At 36.8% G+C, this 18,383-nt stretch overlaps 1 protein-coding gene across 4 annotated transcripts in view; it reads left to right on the forward strand.

Annotated features, from left to right (window-relative positions):
* The window catches only part of FAM172A (family with sequence similarity 172 member A), a 250,086-nt gene that overhangs the window by 115,290 nt on the left and 116,413 nt on the right, over positions 1–18,383 (forward strand). For all 4 annotated transcript variants that reach the window (XM_041422212.1, XM_041422213.1, XM_041422214.1 and 1 more), the window contains exon 7: positions 7,324–7,542. In XM_041422212.1, the coding sequence (XP_041278146.1) occupies positions 7,324–7,542 (219 nt within the window). The remainder of the gene's footprint in view (positions 1–7,323; positions 7,543–18,383) is intronic.

Below are 18,383 nucleotides of genomic sequence, written 5' to 3' on the forward strand. Positions count from 1 at the left end.
TCATTTAGAATATTGAAATACAGACCTACCAAGAGATTGGCATTTAATCTTTTCCCATGGTATTTTAATAAATACACATTTTTGGAAATTAAAGGTAAAGTGTAAAATCTTGGCATCTTGGGTTGCCTTTCTTCGACCTAAATATTTTACAAATCAGAAAAAAACCTGAGCCCATTGAAACACATGGGTTTCAGAAAGAGAAGGTGTTTGCAAAGATTTTACAGTATTACAAAAGCAAAGGAAGTAAGGTTTATTGGAATAAATTGGAATAAGTGGAATGAATTGTTACTTTTCCATGTTCTGTTACATAGAAAATACACACTTAACTATTTGCGGGTATATTCATCATAAAGTGCTAATGAGAATAATCAAGACATACTGACATTTTCAGGGAGGAGGCAAAGCATATTGAAAAATGAACTTGCAGTTGCGAGCTTTTACTGTAAGCTAATGGGATACTTGGAAATACCATAGAAACATTAAAAAAATCCTGCAATCCAGCTTTGCATCTGTACTTGTTTGAGCATAACTTTCAGGGAGTAACTGATATTCTCCTTGATGTCCTTATTGATTGATTGGAACCAATAATTACTTGTTATTCATGTGGGCTTTATTTACTTTATTTCCAATTTGTTGCTTTCAGATAGTTCTATTTATATGTAGATAACATCTTCATTAAAATCTTAGTTCTTCTTTCTTGTACCTCTCTGAATAATTTGAAATTTTTGCTGGAGAAGAGTTTAAAATAGTTTTTTAAGGCAGTAGGGGAGAGGATGAACTTCTGGGGTACAGACTTTAATTACAGATGGGGTTCCTGTACGATATCTTGAGGGCAAACTGTGGGTTCATTCTCTCACAGGTTGTATGGACCCCAAAGCTGTTTGCACTTAGTGAAGAAAAACAGAATCTCATTTTACAGCCTGGGCAGTTGTTGTGAACAGATTATTTGCAGCCCAGTATCCTGCCTGCATGGCTGGGATGGATTCGTTGTCATTCAGTCTCCAGTGATTTCTACAAGTAGCCCAAATCTCACATCAGGGAGAAAGGGATGAATCTGATATTTATTAAACAATGTTTGAAGCAGTAGTTGAACATGAGCATTGTTCTTTCTATTAATTCACAGAATTAAATTAATGCTATAGCATAGTTTCTTGTGTCTCACTTGCCACTAGAAGTAATTTTCTGCTGCAAAACCTAGTGAAGCTGGTGCTTGTAAAAGCATGGAAGTTCCCTATAAAGAATAAGTAAACAGCTGAGGATGTAAAAATCCTTTTAATTCATGGATGTTTTTATTCAGTTTTGACCTTGTGAACAAACAGCATAAAACAGGGTTGCAGATCTAACACATAGACATATTTGGGCTGCTAATTATAGAGAGATGTAAAACACTAATTCTTTTCAAAACTTTTCAACAGTAAACTCAAAATACGGGACCAGCTTTTCTGGTAGGTTTTTGTAGCCTTGAACGTTGCTTTGTTTAGTATAGCTGCACTAGCACCAAATTAACAAATATAAAGTAAGACATAGTCTTACATGTCATGTTTATAATTTCCAGCATAAAGATTGTGAAATAAGATAAATACAGTTCTGCAGGCAAATAGATTTGGACAATGCAGTGTCGAAATAGAAGGCAGTAACAGAGAGGAAAAGGAGAGTTTACTGTTTCTATAGCACAATATCCATTAAAAGTTAGTTACACAGCAGGTGGCAGTTTGGGTAAGTGTAAAGTGAATGTTTCGAAATAAATAGCAGCTGGGTGACCTGGGATGTCAGGGCTCTAGACAAGGGTGTGTGTTTGTCAATATATCCTACATGTTTTACAGACTCCTCAGGGACCAGGAAAAGATACAATTTCACCTTTTCTGTGCCAAAACATTTTAATTATATCTTCTTCCAAGTACAGCGGTTCAGTAACCAAGGAGCTGACATTGATGCATGTGTTGATAAAGCTGCAAACATTCAAAATGAGATTAACAAAGATTTTGGGGAAAGGGTGACAGCTAATTTTGTACAGTATTCTGCATCTAATTCAGGTCAGTGTAATGATAGAATATTTTATAACTGCTGTGTCATTTAGAAAGACTTTTATTATGCTTTGTGTATTTAAAGATTTGTGTATATGAATCTACAGTTCTTTACACATCATTCAAGCATGTTATAACTTCCTTATTGAACGTCTGTTGTAGCTGTAAAAAGGAATAAAATAAACTTAGGCATTTAGAAGCAATTTTGCATATCCATCTGCATTAATCACAGTAATAAGCTCCTTTTGTCTAATTTACCTTGAAAATACTGACTTCAGATGTGAAATGTAATCAAAACTACCATACACTTTTTGTGGCATTGCTTAGTATTTGCAAAAAAATTGGACGGAAAGTTATAGCAAATGTATTTAAATAATCAAACTGTAGTTTCTCTGTATTATGTGCAGTCTTTTGAGAACATCTCAGTGTATTTCTGTTCTGTTCTCCTCCTTGTTTGAAGGTAACTCACATTCTTCCACTTCTTTTTGTTTGTGAAATTTTCTCCTCTTTTTTATCTACTCAGTTCCCCATCTGCTTTCACTTTTGTTTGCTTGGGCCGTCCCTCATCCCAACTTGATAATGAGGAATGCAGTGTGACCCTGACCTCTATCAGCCCATGCATGACCTTCTGACTCGCCCACATAACCTTTGACCTTCTCTTTGACAGCTTGATTAATTACCGTGTGTTATGATTTATGAGTAAGTGCTATGTAAAAATAATAGACAACAGGTGATCCTCTAAAATCTTTTTGTGGTACGTTTTCTTTTCCTGCCTAACCTGATGAGCTGTTTTAAGTTTGGAACTTAGCAGGAGAAAGTTTGTTTGGCAGAAGCATGGCATTTTTACTCATTTGGACACAGTGCTGGAATTCAAGCAGCTGAGGTATATCTGGGATGGAAATATCACAGTGTTAGCAGGGTGCAGTTGCCAAAATGTACATTGGGTGGAAACAGAAAGCGGAATCAACTGACATTTCAGGCGTTTCAGTCACAGGTCACGTCTTGAGAAAATTGCTCAAATAATGGAGGGGGCATTTTTCAAGCTGAGCTGCATCTCCAACAGCTATGTTTACTTTTAACGCTTCAGTAGTGACTTCTGATTGGTTGTCATGACCTCATCCTGCTGTTGCACCTACAGTGTCGCAATAGTGACATAGATGTACCCTTCTCGCAGTGAAGATGGGAAATGAACAGAGCATACGTCTTTCAGAAAGATGAATGGACATTGCTGTGTTTGTTTTAACCACAGGCAGGTTTAAGAACAGTGTGCTTTGAGTTGCATTTCCCCAAGGAATTTATTCTGGTCTTGCTGCCAACCGTCCAAATAGAAACCTGAACTTGAAAATTCAGATTGATCAAGCATAGGAAAATGATCTCTCTTAAATCCTTGCCCACAGTCCAAAAAGATAGTTACATAGGTCGTTACACAGGTCAAAAGATACCTCTCTGGCTCTGACTTCTTTTGTTACGTATTGTATCCCGCCCTGATGGGATTAATATGCAGTGGTTTCAGCTCATTACTCATGTGCCAGGCAGGAGATTGCAAATTATTTGAAATTTACCTCAAATAGTTTGAGGTTCTTTTTTTTGTAAGCTTACCCCCTTGAACTTCCAGTAGAGAGAGAAAGTACTGCCCCATTTCTGACTCATGTATTGCAATGGAAAAGGTCTTCTACATTGTTCTGTCTTCGTAGTATACATACTGTAACTGAGGTTCATGATTCTTTCCAACGCTTGACTTAGTAAGCCTGCTTTTCCTTTCATCATCACAATTCTCAACCTCCAGAAGTAGCTACCTGGAGAATGGTAGGAGTTAGTGTAGATTAAATTTTACTTACCTTGAAGCATTACCGTGTGAGGGGAAGAGATGTTAATCGGGTGTTTTAGTCTGAGAGAGAAACTGTAATTTTGTAGATGAGAGGCTGGGAGTTTCACTTGTCAGGGTCTGCCATAATTATAAGGTCTTATTACTGGTACACTGATGGGTGAAGATTGATGGGGATGAGGGGGTAGTGTCCTTAAAGCTTAGCTTTTTATAGTGAAAAAACTTTTTGTAGGGTTGTTTCTCTTTGTGTGCACACTGGTCACAGAGGAGAAAACTATTACATTGAAAACTACTGTTATTATGTTGAAAACTACTATTATTGCCTAATGTTTGCATACCACTTAATACCACTGAGTATGGCAAGATTTAGAAACCCTTCTAGATGATTGGTACTTAAGTAAGTCATAGGTCACTATGTTTTAATAATGATGTAAGCTCATCATGGCTGAAATTGGTATTTTTAGTGACACTGATTTAACAAATAGCAAAGTAATACATAGTAATACCACATTTAATACCTTCTATCATGCAGGAAGTATGCATATGGTGAAAAAAGATTAATACAGTCCTGCATGCAAAGAAGTGTTTCCGAACAGGACTGTCATTTTAAATGATGCTTTTTAATGAATGTGATTTTTGTCTATGTTAACAGTTATGCAGAAGACTGTCTGTTATTAAATTTTGCTAAAGGCCTTTTTTAAGATATTAGTGGTCTTGTGTTCTGAGGTTTGCATTGACTTGCATGCTTCTCAAATTCACTGCATTGGTGCTCCACCTTTCTTTTCATTTTCTGATTGCACTGAACTTGAATGGTGTTGCTATGCCCACATAAATTACTTTTTTTTTAATTAATTGAAGTTAAAAGCCATATTGTTTATACTGATGTTATTTAGAGCAGAATATTTCTTTTTGGTGGAAAATGCTCAGATAAAGGCTGAATGAGAGAGATTGTAATTGGCTATTTTTTTACCAGTATTTTGTTTTTCTGTGTTGATTTTTATATGTTACTCTCAAATCTTCTTTCTGGTGCCATTGTTTTCTTCTTGAAATTTATGATGCAGAAGTACAAGGGAAAGGGAGACACACCATATCATGTATGCAAAACAGTCCAGAAAGAGATTACTTTCCAAAGGGAAAGACTTAGGCTTTCCTATAATAGAAGGGGGGAAAAAGTTTAGTTATTACTTAGTTATTTTAATTCTACTGTCAGGAAAGGCTTGCTGTCTGGGAAAAATTGTGAAAAAATATAAAGGAAGTTATGTTGCAGTGCTTAAAATATATTCAATAAAAATCCTTTAATTGATTTATAAAACAGTGAATTTAAAAATAGAATCTTACTTCACCTGTTGAGGTCTGTGTGAAAAATTGACATTGTGTCCTCATAAAATGGGACAAATGAGTCATGTAATTTTAAGTTGCATGATCAATAACTTAGACAAATTCCCCTTCTCTGATGATTTTTGTGACTGTTTTGTGATCAGGTTGAAGTGCACAAAGTTTCAAACTTCTAGATCTTAAATAAACTCATGAATTTTGCATTTTGCATTGAGTAGAAAACAAAACAAATCTATACACTGAATGTCTCTGCTCAGATCAAGCAGGTCAAGAAGATGAAGAGCCCCAAAACTACCAGCCTGCCAAGTACTGCAAAAGCTCCAGCAGTAGCAGGCTGAAAAACTATCATCTGAGATGTGCAGTTTAGGAGGATTTGTAAGCCACATTCTTCTCCATGATGAAGTTTGGGCTTTGAAATTTTACAAGCTTTAAAATTCATGTGCTTATAGTTCAGCATTTTGCATTAATAGGGCCAGGCATGGTGTGGATAGATTTTAAAATTTGTCTTTCTTTTCACCCTTTCCTTATTGTTTATTTATATTTTTGCATGTTTGTTTATATTTATCCCAGTTGAATTCATGGCAGGCAGGACAGGGCAGTCATGGGACAGGAGACCTCTTATGGTGCTGCATCTAACAAGGAGACAATTTTCTCTATGGCCTGTTGTGACCTTTTTTTACTACGTTGCTTATGCCAGAGGTAGCGTCCGGAATTTGTCTATTTCACCCTGTTTAGCAGAGTGCAGCTGTGCCCTTTAACTTGGTTTTTGGTGGGAGGAGAAGCTGCGGCAGACGTTGGAGAAGGGCACAAGGATAAGGGGTAGGAACTCCCTTCGGATGTGATTTTGATAGTTAGTCAAATGTGTCCAACTGTAGAAAATCAGTGAGTGACAGTCTGTGTACCTGACAGTGGCCACAATGAACTACAAGATTTTTTAATGGGTCTACAGAATAGAATAAAACAAACCCAAATAAAGTATCTTTTGTTGGCGTAGACTTGGTTTGCTCAGGGCAGATAGGTATGGGGAACCTTTTTTGATCCTCATGGCAGGACCGAGTGCAAAATGAAGCACCAAGTGAGAAGCTGGAATAAAGCTGTTACATTAGATAATTAATATAGATGTTTCTGAAAAGTAAGTCTTTGTTAAAATGTACTTCTAAAGGATAGCTTGATTTTGACTGGGAGCTCATGCTAGCTTTAGGGACACATCTGTTAAATATATGTGCTTCTCTTTTTTCCCTTCCCTTTGCAATTATATCTTACATAAATATTAGGATTTTTGTGATTTGCCGTCACTTAAAATTCGTAACATTTGATTGGCTGATTTATTCTAGATTTATTTCTTATTCATAAATATTTTTTTCAACCAGCTCATTTCCTGAGACAAAAAAAAGTACCTTATACGCTCAAAAGCATCCTGCAGGTCACAAATTTGCTCTGCATTTGTTGAATATACAAAATAATTCTAGTGAACTTTTACAGCAGATTTAAAGATGCACTAAAAAGTCAGACCCACCATAAAGAGTTGACTTGTAAGCAACACCACTGAATCAGTTTTGGTATTGATTTATTGTTACTGCTGCTGTTTGCCTCCGCTTGGTATGCTTATTGTCAGCTAGACAAAAGATTTTACTATTTTGAAATGTGGTGAATAATTTCCACATGCTTTCTTCAGTGTATCTATCTTTATATATAAAATTTCTCAATCCTTTTTATTTTAAAGGTTTTTACTGTCTGGGCATAAAGCTTTTTATTCATTATTGCATAAAGTTCTTAAAGCAACGTTTTGCTTTCAGTTCCTGTATTGTTTTCTGAAAAAATCATATAAAGTGCTTGTGAATAAAACAATATATTAAATTATTTTAGAGGTAAAACAGGCAACGTTTTTGATGCTGAGGATTGTGTATGAGCCTAAGTACATGCTCTGATACATATTCACACATCAATATCCCTTTAATGACAGAATATTTTTAAAAACCCTTCTGTAAATGATGTTGTATGAAGTTAGTGAAATAAATAAAAAAAGTTCTAGAGAGCATTAAAGTAAATGCAAAGCATTTTCAAGCATTAAATTCCCCTTTTCACTTTTCTTCTTGTTTGTGTATGTGTGTGTGTGTGTGTGACTCTCTTCTAAAACAGGAAGGCTATGGAGTAATAGTTCTGAATCCCAATGAGAACTATATTGAAATTGAGAAGACCAAAGCCCAAGTACAGCTGTCTTCTGATATCTCAGATGAACCTGCAGAAAAGAGAGAAAGGAAAGATAAAATCCAGAAGGAAACAAAGAAGCGACGTGACTTCTATGAAAAGTATCGAAATCCACAAAAAGAAAAAGAAACTATGCAGATCTATATTAGAGTAAGTTTCTTTTGGTTTTGTTTGCTGTTCTTTATTGATGCATATGTATTCTTACTGCCTATATTGGCTAATAAATAGCATGCTTTGTTAAAAACAAATACCTTACTGAAAACAACCTTCACACGTCATGTATGCATTTATTGTATTCTAAATGCATACATGACATGTATGCATTGCATGGGAATCAGTAGTTACAGCCTGATAGTTTCTATCACCTGCCAAATTAATAACGTATTATGGAAAATACCAGTGTTCATCTTGTGTGGTAGCAAATTTACTCTGTAATGTATTGTTTTTATATGAGCAGCCATCCATTGTGTTTGAGCTAAACTTTTGGAGGCAGATAAAGGAGGAAACTTGCTAATATGTTAATAAATATTTAAGCTAGAATAATTTGAGAATGGTATGATGAAGAAACTATGTCCCTTGCCCTTTTCTGACTCAGTGAACCTTTGCACTTTGTAATGCTACCAGCATGGGATCATTATAACAGTGCTACCCGAGGATTTCTAATTCTGCAGGGGGCACAAACAATATTACTTGCACATTGGCACATTCTGCTTCATGTATATACTATGCATTATATATTCCAGACTGAATCATACAATTTCCAAAACCCTTATTATGAAAGTTTGCATTTCCATTCAGCAATAAAATACATTAGAAACTCCACAGTGAAGGTAAAACAAAAAACATGTATGTCATTGTGGTGAGAAACAGAGAAAAATCCACTAAGGTACATGTTAGAATCATCTTAAATTTTAATATGCCCCTGCTAATTTTTTTTTTAGCATAACAGTTTTTGTAGAAGAAATATAACTGTGCTGGCTAATTAAAAGGGTTAGTAACTTGGATATGAGATTGTCGGTAATGCCATAAATACTTACTGTGTATTGAAAAATACCTGAGTATGGGAAACAAAGGAATGCATATATATATTCAAAGTCACCAACAAGGCACTGTGTTTTCTGTTTGCGGCTGTTTTATAAGATGCTATTCTACCCACTAGCCAAACCCTCCTTCTTAAGAGGAGCAGCCAGTTTTAACTTAAGGTCCATGAGAATCCAGTGGACAGTGCTGCTGTTTTGTCTGAAAAGAAGTCTAGTCAGCATACAGGTTCGGTGTTCCCTTGTTGAAAGTGAACCTTTTTCTCATAACCTTTTTAGGAATTCTACCTTCTTATGACTCTTGCCTCATGAGGCATGAAATTTGGTTTCAGGAGGTTTGACCCCCCCCCCAAAATATAAAATAAAATACAAAAATATAAAATGGAATTGTTCCATTCTATTTTCCTTTCTGCACAGCTCCACGCTATAGATATGACTGTTGATGTTTGCTTTATTTGATTTTCTTCAAATCCAGGAAAGTAGTATATGTTTTTGTGAGAGTGTGGTTAGTGGTCTCCCTCCCCAGATTAATAAATTGAAATTGGGTTTTCTAATGAGCTTGGTATTGTATTCTGAAATTATTATTTTGGGGTTTTTTTAATTAGTAGACTCGAATACAGTTTTTTGAAACGGAAAGAAAAACATAACTGCTTTTTTGTATTGCAGGACAAACCAATGCAATTTTCTTGCTTCTCAATTTCTGAAACAAAACTGGACCGTCAGTAGGTAGACTGCTAAGTCTGTAGATGGTTGTGAGAGGTGCAATGCCATATTTGCCATTTTCTTGCCTCCTATGCTTGAGTCCATATTGCAGGACTGCTCTCTGCCTGCGCCCAGGGACTGGCCTCTACAGGCTGCTGTGTTGGTGGTGATTGGGCTGATCTCAAAGGGCAGTTCAGATGCAGTCTTACTGTATAGTATAGTATAGATATATGTGACTCACTAGGCTCTTAAATAAAACATGCCGTCACTCAACAGTGATATTTAAGGATGGTATATTATTTGAAATGATGTCATCAAAGAGTTTTGAAAAACCTGAGCGGGCCTTATGTCAACTTTGCCAAGTAGGAAAAAGTATGGATAGACTAGACGAAAAATTTCCTCACAGGAAGGCTTTAACTTATCTAACATGGAAGGAAAAACATGGTTGTGTCAAATACGCTGGAGAAATTGTTTCAGACTGTTAAGCAACAGTCCTTATAAGGACTGTTGCTTATATACATATAAGTCAAATATATGTTGCTTATATAATATAAGTCCAATAAATATCCTCAGTTATGTTCTCATAGGGTCACAGATCTGTTGTGATCTAATAAGGAAATGCCATTTGAACAAATTAAAGCTGTCTGGTTGATGTTCCCAGTTGTACAGCTAGATTTTCCAAGAACCTGAGAATTAGAACTCTTCCTTGGTAATTATGTTTAACTATTTTCTTTATTTTCATAGTAAAAAAAAATAGCTGGGGTATTGAAGACTATGTAAAAGATGAATCTCAAAATATAGAATATCAAACTGCACTGTATTTTTGTACAAAATGAATATAAATAAAAACTACTATGGCAGTGTGTAATGCATTAAGCATAGTGCTCTTGAAAAATCAAAGTACTTACTGTTTCTTTCTGGAAGTTTTCTTAACTATGAAATAATGTACTTTCTGGCATTCATTGTGGCTTGTTAAAGGAACTGATTTGGTCTGGGTAATAAACATCATGTCAAACATTATGGCAAGAAAACCTGCTTAATATGTTTTGCAATAAGACAGATTTTTTTGTTCTTGAAAACATCTGCCAACTGAATTCACAAGTGAAGACAGAAAATGTCATCAATTCTCTAACACTCTTGTAAATTTTTTTCAATTTTAGCAGTGCAAACCAGGAAAAAAACTTTTTGATAATCAGCATTGACTATAATACTTTTATGGAATGATTAAACACAAGCATTTTATTTTTATATAATGTGCTAATGAATGCATATGAATTTTAATACTCTTACTGTTCAGATTTTAACAAGCGTATTGACAGATCATTTTAAAAGCATCTGGTTTTTAATGTGTTGAGTGAAGGATTGAGTAAAATAGCTAAATATGTACATACATCCTTTTAAAAAACATATTTCTATCCTTAGTTATAAACATTACCATGTTTTCTTAGACCACCAGAGGCTGCTCTGTACATATGGGCTAATGCTTTTCCCCCAGAAACTTCCTATCCTAGCCAGCCTTCCTTTGTTACTGAAATAAAGTGAGAATTTGTTGCTCTCTAACCTTTTTCCATGGAAGCAGATCATGCATGCTTAAATGTGGCAAGACCATTCCATTCTCAGCCATCTCCCATTCCCTACATTTCACACTGACAATGTCTTTTCTATGTTAAAAGGTAATTAAAAATGTAAATTAGTATTTTCCCCCTTCTAAACTGCATTCACCACTTAAACAAGTATACTAAGTGGTTTCCGAAATGTTATGCAAAAAAAGTATAAATTGTGTAATTTGATAGTAATTTGTAATAATTCTGTTGCCCCAACAGTTGAAGGATATCAAAGAGGCAACCAAGGAAGAAGTAGGAAGAATTACTTTTATCAGACCAACTAATGGGGTCAGGTTTTGTGGACAAAAGGGATAAGCCTTTCCAAACCCTGTATGCTAGGAATTTTGTCTTTCCCCCCCCCCACCCACTGAGTTTATCTGCTTGAATAATTCTTATTACAATTCTTATTATAGTATTATTTTTACTATAGCACAATCTATAGCAGCGCCATTTCTATTACAGCGTATTAATGAAATTAATTTTGAATGTAGCATACTTCTCATAATTTTTCCTATCTTTTGTGAGAGATTAAGGAGGAAAAGATCATGTGCAACCAGTTAATCTGTTTTTACTAAAAATTTATACATATGGATAATTTGTGTCAGTATTTAGGAAAAAGTGGTAAAAGGTGTGGTAAAAGTTGTTTTTATTTGCGGTTAAGTAAACCACAAATAAAAACCATTGGCAGACCATTGGCAGACAGGAAATTGTGACCATTGGCAGACAGGAAATCCTGGCAAGCGTGCCAGTTGTGCCATTTCTGCTCATTGTTCGGTGTGGTTGACATGAAGTGCAGCCTGACTGGAAGTCACAGCAGAGTGTCTGCTTGTGTGGGATGACCTTTCAGAGCCATGGATTTCTTTCACTCTGAGGACTGAGCCGTTTCCCAACATAGCCGCAGTCCCACCAGCTGCCTGTTTCACCCTGTGGCCATCTCTGGCCACACGTTTCACAGGGTGAAACGTGCACCCTCTGACTTGGCAAGGTGCACGTCTGCTCTTGTCCAAAGCCTGTGTGACTACATTAGCCTGCTGCTGAGAGACAAAGCTAATAAGCTGTTTATTCCACCAGAGGAGACAAAAGGACAAGCTCTAGGTGAACAGCTCCTGAGAGGTAAGGGACATATTCAGCACAGAGAATGTCTGTGGCAAACGTGGGCATCAGGACTTCAGCCTCTAGAGCCTGTTTTGTTTCCCCTTCTACAAGAAACAATGCCTGTTCTATTTCCCATTTTACAATAGCCAGTGTTACTTTATATATACACACATCTGAAATACTACATGGTTTTACTCTGCCCACTTTTAAAGCCTGTTACTTCCTTATGTTCTTGAGAAGTCTCCTTCACTTGTAAGCAACTGCAAAATCAAATGCTGATAGTAAAAAGCTCATGAGAACTACCTAGAAACTACCATGGCATTGTTCTTGCCCCATGTAGTGCTAGACACTGGGCATTCAGAGTTGAGAAGCACTTCAGGTCAAGTGCTGAACATAAATGTGTAGTAATATTTTGAGTGCTCCAGGAACACCTGGAGAGATCTGGTCTTGCAGAACCTATGCCACCAGAGACCTGCACCACCCTGGGCCAGCAGCTGGAAGCCATACATCTACCATGACACTTAGTACCTGCAGTTAGCCTACCACATCTTTCCTAAAAGTCAGATAAGCTTTAAGTTCTTACAGTAGTTTCTATAAATCAGGAAGAATATGGGCATGTCATGTTTCATTCTACAGATCCTACAATGAACAGGCATCTTACATTAAGTAGCTAAAATGTGGAGAATTTAAACTAGTGTTCAATAATTTATGCGTAGGCTATTTAACATAAGCTGCTAACTTAGGTATTTTAATAATCCTGAGATTATAAAGAATTCTTATAGTAAATTTTGCATTTACTAATCCTGGAAAGTTTTATTTATTTTCTTTTCCTTGAGTGATTGAGAAATCAGAGACACAGATAATCAGTGAAGTGAAATTCTGTATCTCTTCAAGAACACCATTGGCTTTTCTCTCTGCTGTACCCTCTCTTTGTTTTGCATTTTACAAGTATGGTTTAATCAAAGAAAAGGAATAAATCAGGACCATCTAGCTTTGGTGTCTTTCAGAAATCCATTATATGATGCCGTGTAATGACAAGTGTCCATTGTTAGATCCAATTCCTAAAATGTGAGGCAAGCCATGTAAGTTTACAAAAGAAAGAACCAGCTTGCATTTGTCCTCCCACCGCGAGTTGCATGGTGCTCCCATGGTGCTGAAAAAAGATTGTCGCTCACTAGTCAGAAGAGTCCTCCTTCCTCTCAGATGGCATTCAGGCTCATAAACGTGGCCAGTTTGTGGGGTAATGGTGAAGAAAACTGGCTCAGCAGAATGCAGATATACTTGTTGAAGGCAAAAGTGAATGAAATCACTCAAACATCTTGAACTCTGGTATTGCCTGGTTTTGATTGTAGACTGACTGCAGTGAAGGACTGCAAATACCTTCTAGGTCTTCTGGGCCAATGCAAATTGAGCTTTGCTGGTATCCTTTATTATTTATCTAACAGTTTACCTGATATCCAAAAACAAGGATAACATTCTTTAACCTTCTGCACGCAGCTGCATGTTTTGCTGCTAGATTTCAGTGTTTGGTAAAACTGGCAGAAGGAATTTAGCAGGGGCTTGAGTGGCCATGTACACCATTTTGCAAAACTTACATGTTCTTCACATGGGTTTTTCCTGGGGACCAGTCAGCTATAAGACACTTGATATAGACAGAGATTATAAAAATTAATCTCTAAGATACATATTTGTAGCTATCTTAAGGTGAAGGGCATTATTGCAAAATAACCCTTTTGTTTGGAGGCATACCATCCCACTGAGTCTCTCTAGAAATATTTATGTGTTTTAGAGAGGAGGATATGAAAGCTGTACTGCAGTGCATGGTGATCAGAAAATATTTGTGGAGTCTAGGACCTGAATGTCAGCAGATGGGAACTGGGGTACAGGATGCACAGTAAGTTTGAGGATGTTTTCTCCTCATCTGCTACAGAAAACAAAGTGTAAATTCAGGAAAAAAAAATGAAAGGGGAAAAAAATCTAGCTTTTGGGATTAAGATAAATCTAGTGGTTCCTGTGTGGGCTGTTTGGCTGCCTGCAGCAGTGACAGCTTCCAAGGGGACTAGAAATAGTGGAGGAGACAGAGGCGTGGAACAATGTAGAATAAGCTACCCAGGAAGAAATGCTGGTTCTATGAATGCAATTCATAGGATGCTGAAACTTGAAAGATCAAGTATTATAGCAATTAATTAATTTAATTTTTAAATCCTTACAAGTTAAGGATTTTACTAACCAAAATCCTTTTGGTATATTTGAATTTAGGTATTGTGTGATGTTATTTTGAATTATTTACATCTTGAACAACAAGGTTGATTTTTTTAATTGGCTTGTTGCCATCATTCTGCAGGTAAAGAAATATATTTTATTAGGAGTCTTTAGAAGAACTGTCCTTTTGTTCTTGCTATGTCTCAGTGAACTCCGTATCAGATCAGCGCTCCCCTAGGGTTAGGTTTTACCAACTTCAGAGCCATTAACTTCATTTTAGTAGTGTCCAGGAAGAATTCATTCCTAGTCTGTTCTACAGTTATCTCCAGCCATTAATTCATCTAAATTTTGAGAAATTTTCCCATTCTTCTCTCAGCTGAATCCTTGTTTTTTTCTCTATCTCTCTGGATAAAAGTGGATTCTAAACTGATCAAAAATGCTTTTGTCTTTTGTGGTCAGAGGTGTTGGTAGCAGGTTTTCTCCCCTGAATGGGTTGCATGCTGATCAGGCGCATTGTTCTACACTTTTGTTGTTTAACAGTTGATTTTTCATTCTCTTTCTCTGTCTTTTTTGATCAGTGCTTGGCAAAAATGAATTTGTTGATACCCAGTGAGGCATACTTTGTATATTTTCAAGTAAAACTTGAATTTTTATTTGTTTTCCCAATAGATGGCACTGCTCTGAGAGAAACTACTAAGTAAAGTGAGATTGATGTGCATTTAGAATAACCATGAGTTGTATGTGTTGAGGAGACCAAATATTTTCTGGGCTCTTAAGGGGCACTTTGAGATATTCTTATCTGGTACTTCTAGTAAAAACGTGGCATGAGAAAACTATCGTGCAAGTGCACATGCAAGTGCGTGCACACAGGCTTTACCTACACCAAAGCGCGCAAAAACTATTTTTACATGTTTGGCGTCCTCTAAACTGCATAAGATGGCCTCTGACTTAACACAGGCTATGACAGACATAGGATACATGAGACTGGAAGGTTTTCTTTTTCCCAAAAGCAAGGATCTAATCAGTCTATCCAGCCATACAATATAGCAAGGAATTTAAAATTTATTTAGTTCAGGCAGTACGGCTGGTACTTCATTAGCATCTGCAGCATGTTCTTTTGGACTGGTGATTCTTTCCAGGATGTTTCTGCATTCCTATCTCCTATCTTTTCCACCTGCTGTGTAACTGAATAATCTGATTCCATGGATCTTGCCAGTTCAGCCTATGTCCTATAAAAGTGGGCAATTACTACTTAACTGTGTCACAACTACTCTGTTCTTAACCTGGGAAAAGCGAAGCTTTAATTGCATGTAGATGTTAAGATGACAGATATTTATATCTTTGGGATCTGGTTTGCTGAGGAATTCTTTTGAATTTATCAACTAAAATAATGAAGAAATTTAGCAAAGCTTAGGCTGTAAGTAATTTTGGAAGATTTCCAGGTGTGGCCTCAGGCTATGATACATCACTGCCCTCACACATTCCACTTTGTAACACATCTCCCTACCTCCCTAGCTACTCCATTTTTCGTGTTTGCAAAATGATCACATTTGATGACAGGATTGTATTATTTATAATGTGTCCCTTGCGCTGGTTGCAAAAAAAAAAGGTGGGCTTACTTTTAATGACTGTTGATTATCTTTAAATCCTTTACCAGTGAAGACTGTGTGTGAAGTTCTCCTCAGTGAGTTACGTCAAGTTTCCAGATGCTGCATGCTGCTCTGACTGCATGCTGACTCTGAATGCATTGCCTTAAGTGAGCAAATGAGTTATGGCTGTTATAGGTGTTAAAACAACAGCATTTGATTTGATTTAAGACCACTTGTCTTAAATACCTTTCTTTTGCTGTTTGCTGTTAGTTCATTATGTTCTTTTACCATTTCCTTTTCCTTTCTGTTTTGAGCTACTCTCACTGACTTACAGAGTTTGGCTGATGCATAAATTGATTTTTCTCTAGTGGGTGCCGAACAGTGTTATCACTGGAGCAGAAGTTGAGACATTATTGTTACTCTGTTACACTGGTGGTAAATAACCATGACATCATTTTCTAAGAGCACTATGCTTCTACCTAAAGTGACCAGGCAGAGTTCAGTTTTGCTAGACTATCAATAGACAGATGGCAAAAGATAACCACTGCCTCACTTGTACTGTGGGTCCACAGAGCATACAAAGTTGGAAAGGTAATGTTATGGCGTGGAAGTAACAGAAATTATTTCATGTCCAAAGTGCTGTAGTCAGCTTCAGGACTTCTCTGGGGTGTGTGCAAAGTCATTCTCCCTCAAATGCCTTTGAATCAAGATTTGGGGAGCTTTCACAATGTATGTTTCTTCACTTCTGCGACACTAGAACTATGGCGCTCCCACTTTCTTGCTTTTGTTGAAAAGTATGAGGTATGGCAGTTGTGACCAGTCCTGGCTGAAAGCACTTTGAGCATAGTTTTGGACTAGGTGACCCTCAGATGTTCTCTCCAGCTGATGTAGTTCAATGATTTAACATTACAAAGTTTCACCTCAGCCCTCAAAGAAGTATTTGATCTATGAGTAGACTTTGTGGACATTGTGAAGAGAGGCAAATTTCATTGTCTTAGATCGTTTGGTACTACTGTGGCCATCCGCAATAGGAGGGGTAGGTGATTTAGACCAGAAGCTTACCAAGCTATTAGCATGGTTAAAACAATGTGATCTTGCACAAGTACTGCTACAGAAATGCATCTTGAAAGACACAAACCCCTACATACAGGCACTGATATTTCTTGGCATTTTTAACACTGGGGTGTTGAGCAAATGTTCAAATATTCATGATTTCTTCAGAGCTCAAGAATTTCCCCAAGACAGATTATTATCTTGAATTAGTCTGAAGGACATTCAACCAGAACAGCAGTAGGAGTTTTTTCACAGATGTTGTCCAGATGTTATTAGCATGACCATTCTGGAATAATGGGGAGGATACAGGTGCCCACATCCTTCCTACTTCCTCTCCTTTGGTATATTTTCTTCAGGATTTTGTCTACATTGCGAATTTGAGTCCACAAGATTTCATTTTCAACTGTAAAGTAGTTCTTGAGTTTCAGAGTAAAAATACCCTGTGACATGTAAATAGATAATTTGCAAAGTGTGTGTTTAGAAGTGGATAGACATGACAGAATTAAGAATTCTGTACTTTATTAAAGCATTAGCAAAGAGTGGTTTAATTAAGCCTGTACACAACTACTTCTTAGAAGACTTTGTCTAGCAAAGCTTAGCTGCAGGCCAGTGCATTACCTACAGGTTGCCTTGAAGCCCCTGCACAGAAACACTGCTTCTCTTCATCTCTTACACCTATGCCCGTGTTCATGAAGAGTTACAAATTACTGAAGAAACTTTTGTCCAGGTTTGTGGGAATGCTGGACCTCCAAACCAGGCCATGCTGCTTTGGTCATTGCACTAGGATACAATGGACATGATCACAGGAATTGCCAAGATGCTTGGCACCTGGCAGCTATGAGTTCTTACCACTCATTTTCATCTTTATTACTTAACAAGATTTAACGAGGTTTAGAATATGTTTGTATAGAAACATTTGCTCTAATAGAGCTAACAACAAAAACAGAAAAATATGTTGAACATAGATTGTTAAACAGTGCTCTGCTTCTCATTATAAGAGCCTGTCAGAGCTCTTCCAGCATCTCAGTTATGCTGAAGATCTGGTTAATCAGTTTCTAGAGGGCAACCAGAACTAGAGACAAGTTACCCAGAGACTTACTGGGGTTACACCTTTAATGCTGACACCATTAAGGACAGATCCTGCAGTTACGCAGATCCATTCTTCTTCACAATCTCTTTCTTCACCAACACAGAATGGAGTCTGTCCTTCTCTTTTCCTGTTTATCCAGGGAACTTTTGATGTCTTTTTTCATCATGGTGTAATGGTTTTTAGCAAAGTCAAACTTGAGATGATAAATGTCAGAGGACTAATCTGTAAGATGGACACATGCATCGACGTACAGAGGAGTTAAAAAAAAAGGAACTAAAAGAACAGAATTTTTTTTTCATTAAATCTCAGTAAAGATCTTTGTCTCCAAAACTAAGTAATGGTTTGAATGGGGGAAGGCTGCAGGTGTTCAATGCACTTAATCTTTGTCTTAAAATACATCAGACAATGGTGTTTTCTAATAACGGATTAACTTGGCATCAAGGACTATTTGTAACAGTAGCAGAAGTGGCATCCATGTGATCTTTTTTGAGGGTTTTTCTTATCCCACACAGCAAAATAGACATAGATTACATATCTTATATAAGATATATATTCACAGGATCTTTGGTTCTCTCTGGAATTCCCGTTCTGTTGTTGTTCAGTCTGTAATCTCAATAAG

The sequence above is a fragment of the Onychostruthus taczanowskii genome, unplaced genomic scaffold, assembly GCF_017590055.1.
Source record: "Onychostruthus taczanowskii isolate IOZ18803 unplaced genomic scaffold, ASM1759005v1 scaffold72, whole genome shotgun sequence".
NCBI lineage: Eukaryota > Metazoa > Chordata > Aves > Passeriformes > Passeridae > Onychostruthus > Onychostruthus taczanowskii.